Genomic DNA, 12,101 nt, shown 5'->3' on the forward strand with positions numbered 1-12,101 from the left:
GGGGTTGCCATAAAGAAGAGGGAGTCAAGCTATTTTCCAAAGCGCCTGGAGGCAGGACAAGAAGCAACGGGTGGAAACTAATCAAGGAGAGAAGCAATCTAGAACTAAGGAGAAACTTCCTGACAGTGAGAACAATTAACCAGTGGAACAACCTGCCTCCAGAAGCGGTGAATGCTCCAACACTGGAAGTTTTTAAGAGGAGACTGGACAGCCATTTGTCCGAAATGGTATAGGGTTTCCTGCCTGAGCAGGGGGTTGGACTAGATGACCTTCAAGGTCCCTTCCAACTTTACTATTATTATTATTATTATTATTATTATTATTATTATTATTATTATTATTATTATTATTATTATTATTATTATTATTATTATTATTATTATTATTATTATTTATCTTCGCCAAAGAAAATGTCTCTTTCCAAGATGCCTTGAGAGAGATTGCAGCTGAAGAAGCAGCGGGCGGCGCTGTGAAGGCCTTGTGGCTCGCCAGGAACCCTCCAGCAGCAGTCTCCGTCCATCAAGAGGTCGCTCAGGAGGAATCCGAACAGGATCCAGAAGAGGAGGTGGACAGACTTCAGCAGGCAGCGGAGAGGAGGCCTAAGGAGCGTTCTGACAAGGCAACTGCATTCCCTTGGTGTTTCGGATGTGGAGGACACCACAAGCGTTCCGACTGCCGTTTCCGCTCCGCCATTTGCCGGGCATGTGGCTGGCAAGGCCACATTGTCTCCGTCTGTTTGGGTCGCCAGAAGGACCGGTCTTCGGAAGAATTGCTTCAGAAAGGTACCAGGGTCCCCAGCCAACACAGGGTGGGTTTCTGCGCATCGCGCAGGAGCATTTTCAAAACTGGGGCACATAGGCCGCTTAGGAAGAAGCTTCACATTGACGTGAAGTTGCAGGGGGTTCCCCTCTCGGTGGAGTTGGACACAGGGTCCGCTTTATCGATCATTTCCCTAGACACTTTCAAAAAGATTTCCAGTAGAAGTGGCCTACGAGTTAAACTCAGGCCATCCAATTTAATCCTCACTGACTTCCAGAATTCCAGAGTCAGCGTGAAGGGGGAAGCCATGCTCAAGGTGCAGCGTAAGGATTTTGAAGGGTTGCTAGATGTGGTGGTAGTTGGGGGTGATCGCACGAGTCTTATTGGACTCGATTGGTTCGAGGCCCTTGGGATTCAAGTGACTGGACCTCACAGTCTGCAAATGTCAGGCCTTGCAGAAGTTTGCAAGGAGTTTGCTGATGTGTTCAGTTCAGAGCTTGGCTCGTACAAGGGGCCTCCCATTGCTTTACGTTTAGACCCAGCCATCACACCCATCAGGATTAAACCTCGAAGGGTGCCTTTTGCCCTGAAAAACAAAATAGATGCAGAACTGGACAAGCTGCTCCAGCAGGGCATCTTAGAACCCGTGGACTGCAGTCCATGGGAAACCCCCATAGTCACGCCACTGAAAGCCAATGGTGAAGTCTGGATCTGTGCGGACTATAAATGTACACTTAACAAAGCATTGCAGCAGCATGCCTACCTGGTGCCTGTGGTGAGCCACATTCTGGCCTCCCTCAAAGGGGGGCAAATCTTTGCAAAGCTTGATTTGGCTCAGGCCTATCAACAGTTACCAGTTGATGAGGCAACGGCTGAGGCCCAAACAATTGTGACGCACCGCGGAGCCTTTAAGGTAAAAAGGCTGCAGTTTGGGGTTAACGTAGCCCCAGGCATTTTCCAAAGCGTGATGGAGCGAACGCTCCGTGGCATTCCTGGGGTCTGCCCCTACTTTGATGATGTCCTCATTGCTGGGGAGTCATCTGTGAATCTAGCTGAAAGGCTGAGGGCTGTCTTGCTGCGGTTCCGCCAAGTGGGGCTGAAGCTGAAGCAAGATAAGTGTAAAATTGGAGTCACTTCCACTGAGTTTCTGGGCTTCCGTATTGATGCTGAAGGCATCCATCCTGCTGAATCCAAGCTCAAAGCAATTCAGCAGGCCCCAAGTCCCAAGTCCAAAAGCGAACTTCAGGCTTTTCTGGGACTTTTAAATTTCTACCACTCAGTCCTACCTCACAAGGCTGCAGTGGCTGAGCCATTACACTGGCTCTTGGACAAACAGGCTCCATGGAAGTGGACAAAGGTCCATGAAAGGAGTTTCACAGAGGTCAAGGCCTTGCTCTCTCCAAATGCAGTTTTAGCGCATTTCAATGAGCAATTGCCATGACTTCTTATATGGCCGCCACTTCACGGTCTACACAGACCATAAGCCTCTGCTGGGTTTGTTTATAACAAACAAACAAACAAACAAACAAACAAACCCCTCACATAATATCTCCTAGAATGCTGAGATGGTCAATTTTCCTGTCAGCATATGACTACACTCTGGTGCACAAACCAGGCAAAGAAATGGGCCATGCAGATGGCCTCAGCAGATTACCCCTACAGCAGGTAGAGGCAGATCCTGCTCCTGTTCTTCACATTCTCTCCATTCAGGAATTGCCTGAGTCTCCCCTCAATGCTAGGGACGTGGCTGCTGAAACTGCCACTGATCACACGTTAACACGTGTGCTGACATGGGTGCTGTCAGGATGGCCTGACACGTGTCCTGGTGCAGAATTCCAGAGCTTCTGGCAAAGGAAGCACGAGCTTTCCACATTCAAAGGGTGTGTCCTATGGGGTAGCAGGGTAGTGATCCCAGCCTCATTGAGGACTAGAGTCTTGCTCTCTCTACATGAGGGACATCCCGGAATTGTCTGGACGAAGGCGCTCGCACGCAGCCATCTTTGGTGGCCTGGGCTCGATAAAGAGATCGAGGCCCAGGTCCACGGGTGTACTGTTTGCCAACAGTCTGGGCCTGAAATGCCCCAGGCCCCTGTACATAGGTGGGAGGAGACACATGCCCCTTGGTCGAGGGTTCATATCGACTACGCTGGGCCCTTTCAGGGGCAATTCTTCCTTCTCCTCGTGGACAGCCATTCCAAGTGGCTAGAGGTCATTCCTGTCTCCTCCACTACTACTGCTAGGACCATTCAGGTGCTGAGAGGGATCTTCGCCTCACATGGGCTTCCAGACGTCCTTGTCTCCGACAACAGACCCCAATTCACTTCTTCGGAGTTTCAGGCTTTTCTACAGGCCAACTTGATCTGGCACGCCACTTCAGCACCGTTCCATCCAGCTTCCAACGGCCAGGCTGAGAGGATGGTGCGCACTACCAAAGATGCTCTCAAAAGACTCACTCATGGCAGCTGGCATCACAGGTTAGTTGACTTTCTTCTTTGCCAACGCACCACACCTTGCACAGCCACTGGGAAGAGCCCAGCAGAACTCTGCTGGGGTCGTCGCCTCATCACGAAACTGGACAGGTTGCACCCAGACTGGGTGGCTTCACAGGTGTCACAGCCGCAGGCACCTAGGAGACTACAGGTGGGCGATCCAGTCTGGGCAAGGAACTATGGACCTGGACATCTCTGGGTAACAGCAGTGGTATGCAAGGTCTCTGGGCCGCTGTCCTACAAAGTGGCTTTGGATGATGGTCGTGTGATCCAACGTCACATTGACCAACTGCGCTGGAGGCTTCCCAGCCACACTTCCGCTCCTGGCTCTGCTCTCGGGGGGGGAGGAGGACCACAATTACGATTGTGGACCACAGTCTCTCTGCCACAGCGGACCTTCACATGCTGCAGCACATGTTCCAGACGGGTGTTGTGCCATGGAGGCGGCTCCTGACTCTGGCACAGGCACCGGGTCAATGGGACATTGCTGTCAATCGGCTTCTCAAGCCACTCCACCTGCTGGTCTTGGGCTCGAGGGACAGTGCTCCCAAGAGGGGTCCATTGTGGGCTTGGGGAATTCCACCCCAGCACTGGACTTGGGGAATTCCACTCCCCCAAGGAACTCTGGTTTGGGTTCAGAGGATCCAGCCAGTCAGCAGCGTGGGGGATCGCCTGGGTCTATGGGGCATCAAAGTCCTGGTCTGCCTAGCCTGGCAGGCAAGCTGGCAGGCCAGGCACACACACTGGCTCCAAGAAGGTCAGAGCAGGCCAAGGGTCCACCCAAACACTTAAAGGACTATGTGAGGTTCCTGTCAAGTATGGGGGAAGCCTAGTAGTTCTCTATCAATCAGAACACACTCAAAAGAAGGGTGTTATACTTTTTGGTACTATAAAGTATGATGTATTATTGTTGGAATAAAGAGATGTAAATCTTGGGTTGCCTGTGAGCAGGCATAACTGTATTTAGAAATAACAACATGCTCAATTGAACACGTGTATATATGTATGGATGTACAAATAATAAGTGTGTACTTATTGTTTAATCCAAGGGGGGAGGGGTGTTGTGTCCTGGACCTGCTGAATGACTCAGCAGGCTCAGGAAAGCTGCAGAAAGGCCCAGGCAGACCACGTGGTCGCCCGGGACCAGAAAGGCTGTCTCCAGCCTTGCGCGCATGCGCAAGGTGGGAGAATGCCGTGAAATGATTGGCTGACGCTGTCCCTGCCAGGGGACTATAAAAGGGCCTGCGCCATTTTTGTTCTGTTCTGTTGGTGAATTGCAATAAAGGAAGACTGTTTTTTATTACTCCGCTTCGTCTCCATGCCACTTCTTTGGAAACAGAACATATTATAACTTTCAATGGTCACTAAATGAGTGTTTGTAAGTCGAGGATTACTTGTCTGGGAACAATCCAGAGAAAGAAATATTTTTGGGAATATTAAAAAGGCAGAATAGGGAAAAGACTAAAGTACTTACAAGAAATTTAACAGAAAAACAGAAAGCTCAATTTGTGGAAAAAACAAATCTCCAGATAGTTAAAAAAGTTAAATACTTAGGTATTTATTTAACATCAAAATGTATAACAATAAAAGAAGATAACTATGGAAGATTATTGAATCAAATAAAAATGGATTTGGAGAAGTGGAAAAATTTTCAATTATCATTACTAGGAAGGATAGNAAGGGAAAAAAGCAAGAATCAAAATTAAACTGCTACAAGAATCAAAAGACAGAGGGGGCTTTGGGCTCCCAGACTGGAGACTTTATTACCAAGCCACTATTTTGTTGTGGCTTAAAGAATGGATCACACTGAGAAATAAACGACTTCTTTACTTAGAGGGACATGATTTGCAACTGGGTTGGCATGCTTTCCTTTGGTATGAGAAAAACAAAGTACATAAATACTTCCAAACCCATGCCATAAGGAATGTATTACTTTCAGAGTGGGAGATAGTTAAAAAGAAAATTTATATGAAAATATAATGACACCAGTTAGATTAGAGAAAATGTTTAAAAATGTATCAAATATGTGTTGGAAATGTAAACAACAACCAGGCACTTATTACCATCTCTGGTGGATATGTCCTAATGCTAAAAGGTTTTGGTTTAAGATCCATATGTGGCTAGAAGAGATGATTAAAATACAGATAGAATTTAAACCAGAACTCTGTTTGTTAGGAATATTAGGTTTGAATTATGGAAAAGAGAATGAGTATTTAATATTGCATGTGCTGACAGCCACAAGAATAATATTTGCGCAATTTTGGAAAAATGAAAATTTACCATCTGACCAGGCTATAATAACAAAAATACTCGAATGTGCAGAAATGGATAGATTGACTTTAGAAATGAAAGAGAAAGAAGACACAATTTAATTTAAAACATGGGGAAAATTTTATTATTGGTTAGAAACACACTAGAATGGGAAAAGGTTATGAAATTTAAAGAGATAATTGATAATTTGTATTTATATTCCATGATTATTTGTATGAGCTTGTTCTTATTTCTTCTTCTTCTTCTTCTTCCTCTTTGTATATTTGTGATCTTAAATAATACGGTAAACTATAATTAATATGTAATATATTATTATTTTAAAGTGATTATAATTAATTAATACTAAGCATTGTCAAGTAGTGAAATGAATGAGATTTATTGACTAATTTGTTATTTACATGATTATATGGAAAGTTGTTTAATAATAGAGTAATTATTAAGATTTAATATGTAAACCCGGAATGGTAGACATGCTGAAGCGATGTTATTTTGTGGGATTAATCCCACTTTTGTGTTACCCCTTTCCCCTGGTCTAACCTTTTTGTATGTTTCCCATTGTCTTATCCTTTTTGACCCTATCCCTTTATTACCTTTATAAAACTCAATAAAAATATTTATAAAAAAAAATAAAATAATAAAAAGGCAGAATATATTTCCCCAAAGGAATAATGGAGAAGACCTTTAAAAAGGCAGAAACTTCTACACACACACCCCCAGCCAGACAACTCAGCAGAAACCAGCTTTTAGAAATGCAGATGTAATAATCCATTCAGGAAGGTTGGAGCCCTCCAGCTAGAAGCTGAAGAGATCAGCAAGACAAAGATCCTTAAAATCTACATACCCCACCCAAACTCTAAGACAGGACATAATAGGATTAACCCACCACCATCAGAATACCAGAAAGGGACACTCAGACTCAGGTCAAAGTTCATGACACAGGAACAACTCCAAAGAAAAGCCCAAGAAGGTATAAAAACCCACTCACTACTACATGTGCTCTCTCTTTTTTCCAGAGCCATCTTTCTGTCTGGGTCTCCTCTTCAATAAACTACAACCTTCTTTCTAAAGCAGTCGCAACATTGTTTATTCCCAGCTTGGACTGGACCCTGATGAAGATTTTTCCTTCAACACTTGTGTTCAGACCAGGTCTCTGAGCCAATGATTGGCTTCAATACCTGACAGCAGAGAAATCCACAGGAAGGGAGGTCAAAGAAATCAAGATGGCTGCTACAACCATGTGACCAAAGTCTCTTCCTTTTCATGTCCATGTAAACGGGTGGAGCTTCAATTGATTGGTTGTGGGTACTGTAATGTACTGAGCTTAAACAGGTAACAGGTGCAGTGAGCTGCACTGAGACCGTTAGGAGACCACGTGGCCTGCTGGCCAGACTTGCTGTCTGCAAGGGCTGACTAGTATGCATTTGAGTGGGAGAATACGTTGCATTCATTGGCTGACACTGCCCCAAGCTGAATATATAAATAGGGGCGGAGCCATCTTTGTTTGAGTTCTGTTTTGTCTTCAGTAAAGAAGTACCTGTGTTACTACTCCTGCCTCTTCAATGCTGAACCCAGCAAGAAACAGAACATTGGCGACGAAGGTGGGATCGTGCTGCCGCAAATCGAAGGGCTGAGTCACCGAGGAAAAGCCTAGCAAGCGCTTAGAAGAATGGCGTTCCAACTTCCTTCCCACTCTGCCTGCCAGTACGAAAATGCTGGAGGAGAGTGCCTTAAAGAACCGACCTGGCACAACAGATTAAAAGATCGAAACAGAACTTTTTTGAAAATGCTAATAAACCGGGAAGATGGCTTGCATACAGATTGAAAAAAGAAAGAGAAAAAAGATTGATAAGTAAGCTACAAGACTCAAAAGGCGAGTTACATTGCCATAATGATATAATGAAAAAAAATTACTAAGGACTATTATGAGACACTCTATAAGGCGGAGACGATTTCTAAAGAGGCAATACAGGACTATTTAAAAGAAGCGAATCTTCCAAAGGTGCCCGAGACTATGCGACATATGTTAAATGAGAAGATAACAATGATGGAGATTACAGAGGCAATAAAAAGGCAAAAGAAGGATAAAACTCCAGGACCTGATGGACTTCCTGCAGAATTCTATGTAGCCCTTCAAGATATAGGAAGCCCGATTTTGAAAGATCTATGCAATGAAACTTTCTCAGAGACAAAAACACCAAATTCGTGGACTGAAGCTAATATTACTTTGATACCTAAAGAAATACTGATTGCACACAAATTAAAAATTATAGACCAATATCGTTATTAAACATGGACTATAAAATTTTTACTGCAATAATGGCGGAAAGAATGAAGACATTTTTGACTGATTTTATTCACTCAGACCAAAATGGCTTTCTGCCCAAAAGGCAGATAAAGAATAACCTAAGGATTATTTTAAATGTTTTGGAATATTATGAAAACCATCCTGGGAAACAGATGGCACTTATATTTCTTGACGCACAAAAAGCCGTTGACAATCTAAATTGGCAATTTATGTTTCAACAGTTGAAGGAAATGGATTTTGGTGAAAACTTTATAAACGCAATTCAAGCAATTTATAAGAAACAAACAGCAAGGATACTTTTAAATGGAGATTACACAGATGGTTTTGATATTAAAAAGGCACAAGACAGGGATGCCCATTGTCGCCTTTGTTATTTATTCTTACATTGGAAGTGTTGGCAAGGAATATTAGGCAGGATATGGAAATCAAAGGATTGGAGATAAAAGATCAGAAATACAAATTACAGGCCTTTGCAGATGATCTGGTTTTTATTTTGGAAGAGCCATTGGAAACAGCCACCAAACTCTTGCAGATAATAGAGAAATTTGGAGAAGTGGCCAGACAAAAAACCTAACAGATAAACAGAAAAACCAACTTGCTAAAAAGAGAAATCTTCAAATAGTTAAAAAAGTTAAATACTTAGGTATTCATTTAACAGCAAAATATACAACATTAAAAGAGGATAATTACGAGAGGCTAGTGAAACAAATAAAAGCATACTTGGAAAAGTGGAAAAATCTTCAACTATCACTGTTAGGAAGAATAGCGACTGTTAAGATGAATATTTTACCAAAGCTACTTTTTCTATTCCAAACAGTTCCCGTCAAATTGACTAAGAAATTTTTTGATGATTTAAATACAACAATACTGAGATTTATATGGCAAGGAAAGAAAGCAAGAATTAAAATTATACTACAGGAATCTAAAGACAGAGGGGGCTTTGGACTCCCGGACTGGAGACTTTATTATCAAGCAGCTATTCTGCTTTGGCTTAAAGAATGGATTACATTGAGAAACAAAGGACTTCTGTACTTAGAGGGACATGATTTGCAATTAGGTTGGCATGCGTTTATGTGGTATGAAAAAAATAAAGTACATAAATACTTTCAAAATCATGCCATAAGGAATGTACTGCTTTCAGAGTGGGAGAGAATTAAACATCAAATCTACATGAAAATACCGGAGTGGCTGTCTACAATGGAAGCGTTTGCTTACCCAACCTTAATTAATTATGATAAACTTGTTACTTACAAAGATGTTTTGGATAAGGATGGAAAACTTAAAGACAAGTTCTTCAACAACAAGGCATTGTGGTCTTATTTGCAAATTCAGACAAGATATGAAAAAGATGTAAAATCAACGGGATTTTATAAAGAACAGATACCAATTGACAAAATACTCTTAACAACAGATGAAAATCTGATTTAAAAACTTTATAAATTTTTGTTAAGTTGGAAGATGGAAGAACAAGTAAAAGAAACAATGATAGTATGGGCAAAGATTTTGGACATTCTATAGATTTAGAAGACTGGCAAAAACTTTGGGATAGAAATATTAAACTTACTAAAGCAGCCTCATATAAAGAAAATGTATATAACATGTTTTATAGATGGCATATGACACCAGTTAGATTAGCGAAAATGTTTAAAAATGTATCGAATATTTGCTGGAAATGTAAACAAAAACCAGGCACTTACTATCATGTCTGGTGGACATGCCCTAAGGCAAAGAAATTTTGGTTTAAGATCTACTTATGGCTGGAAAAAATGACTAAAATACAAATAGAATTTAAGCCAGAACTGTTTTTGTTAGGAATATTAGGAATCAATTATGGGAAAGAGAATGAATATTTAATATTGCACGTATTGACAGCGGCAAGAATAGTATTTGCCCAACTTTGGAAAAATGAAGATTTACCACCTGACCAGACTATAATTACTATAATTTTAGAATGCGCAGAAATGGATAGATTAACTTTAGAGATCAAAGAGAAAGAAGACTCTATCTATTTTAAAACATGGGAAAAATTTTATCAATAGTTAGCAACAAGTTAGAACGAGAAAAAACTTTGAAATCAAATTGGATGAATGTGATTTTAAGCATTAGTGATTATATTTAATTAGTATTTTATTAATTATCCTTATTTAGCAAGATGAATAATATTTATTTATTATTCTTTATTTTTATGATTATTGTTAACCCAGTTTATTATAACTGTTTAGTATTATATAAGTGATCTTTATTCAACATTTATACCCGGACGGAAATTTGCTTGCTAAGCGTGGAATTTTTGTTGGGGGTAACCCCATCATTGTACCTATCCTTGATCCATTCCCAATCCCATATTCCTACCCTTTCCTATACCCGTACCGACCCTATCCTTTTCCTATCCTTATAAAACCTAATAAAATATTTATTAAAAAAAAAAAAAGAACCGCCCTGGAACTCCTTTGGAAAGCCTGCGCAGCACAAGGCATTGAAAAGTCTGCCAAAGACTCACCATGGCAAAGATAGGTCGTCTCTCGGAATTCAACATCACCCACCCAGAGCGATGTCAACCAAGTCAACCAAGTTCGGGAAGACAGACTGAAGGCCGCGACGCTGCTGTGTGTTTGCGGTCAAGAAACATTCGACATCGCGGAGAACTTGGTTGCTCCAGCGCCATTGGAGTCTATTGCTTACGCAGAACTGAAAAGAATGCTCAAGGAACATTTTGAGCCGAAGCTTTCGGTCATCGCTTGGCGACATGCCTTTGAACAGCGGGACCAGCATCCTGGGGAGTCCGTTGCAGACTTCATTGCTGCTCTTTGCCAAGCTGCAAGGCCATGCGAATTCAAGGACCTTGAAGAACGGCTATGAGACCATTTAGTTTGTGGTCTGAGGAGCCGGGAACTTCAGCAAAAGATTTTTGCTAGAGAAACTGTCTCCTTCCAAGACACGCTAAGGGAGATAACGGCCGAAGAAGCAGCAGGTGGAGCTGTTAAGGCCTTGCGGCTCTCAAAAAACCCTCATTGTGCGGACACAGTCCACCAAGAGGACGCCGAGAGGGTTGAAGACTCCGAATTGGACCACGAAGTCGATCGGCTGCAACAACCTCCAGAAAGAAGGCCTCAAAAGCAACCTGACAAGGCAGTTCCCTTCTCTCGGTGTTTCGGGTGTGGAGGCCGCCACAAACGAACCGACTGCTGTTTCCGTACCACCACTTGCCGGGTGTGTGGCCGGCAAGGCCACATCGCCGCCGTTTGTTTGAGTCGCAGAAAAGAACATCCATCGGAAGAGTTGCCTCGGAAAGGTACCGGGGTCCCCAGTCAGAACAAGGTGGGTTTTTGCGCGAGTAGAAGGAGCGTGCTTAGGACAGGCGCCCATTGCCCACTTAAGAAGAAGCTACACCTCGAAGTCAAGCTGCAAGGGGTTCCTTCAGACATGGAGCTGGACACGGGTTCAGCTTTATCCATAATCTCCCAGAGAACACTTAAGCAGATTTGCTGCAGAAGCGGCCAAAGAGTTAAGCTCAGGCCGTCAAATCTTGTCTTGACAGACTTCCAGAATTCCCGGGTCAGCGTCAAAGGGGAGGCCACACTCGGGGTGCAGTTCAGGGATTTTGAGGGCCCTTTGGACGTTGTAGTTGTTGAGGGCAACTGCACGAGTCTGATTGGACTCGATTGGTTTGATGCCTTAGGAATTCAGGTGACTGGATTAAACAGTTTGCAAACGGCGAGCCTTTCAGAGGTGTGTAAAGAGTTTGCTGATGTTTTCAGCCCAGAGCTAGGGGCATGCAAAGGGCCTCCAATTGCTCTAAGGTTAGATCCTTCCATAGCACCAATCAGGATTAAGCCTCGACGGGTGCCCTTTGCTCTCAAGCAGAGAATAAATGCTGAGCTGGACAAATTGTTGCAGCAAGGCATTTTGGAACCTGTGGACAGCAGTCCATGGGAAACTCCCATTGTCACGCCACTTAAGGCCAACGGGGAAGTCCGCATTTGTGCTGACTATTGTAGCGCTACCTCCTCAGAGGCCGCCAATGCCCAGGCCCTCCCGGCCACGTCCCCCCATGTCCAGCCTTGCAGCAATGTTCTTTAGAGATCGATGAGATGTCTTACAACCGGAACTCATGCAGCATTAATGGGTGGCAGGCTCTTCTTGTTGAAGCAGGACTTTCAGGCACGAACTTAACCAGTCACAGTGGTTGATACTCTGAAGATGTATATAACAGCTCAGGGCTGCTTTAGCGGCAGGAGTAACAGGGCCCTGAGCAATCGTTCAGAATCCGATGAAAT

At 43.2% G+C, this 12,101-nt stretch overlaps 1 protein-coding gene across 1 annotated transcript in view; it reads left to right on the plus strand.

Annotated features, from left to right (window-relative positions):
* LOC114923257 (uncharacterized protein K02A2.6-like) overlaps positions 1-12,101 on the plus strand; it is a 14,485-nt gene that overhangs the window by 1,694 nt on the left and 690 nt on the right. Inside the window, exon 2 of the mRNA XM_029285962.1 lies at positions 2,851-3,315. Within this exon, the coding sequence (XP_029141795.1) occupies positions 2,851-3,315 (465 nt within the window). The remainder of the gene's footprint in view (positions 1-2,850; positions 3,316-12,101) is intronic.

Source organism: Protobothrops mucrosquamatus, unplaced genomic scaffold, assembly GCF_001527695.2.
Source record: "Protobothrops mucrosquamatus isolate PMUCROS unplaced genomic scaffold, P.Mucros_1.0 scaffold2617, whole genome shotgun sequence".
In the NCBI taxonomy this organism is placed as follows: Eukaryota; Metazoa; Chordata; class Lepidosauria; order Squamata; family Viperidae; genus Protobothrops; species Protobothrops mucrosquamatus.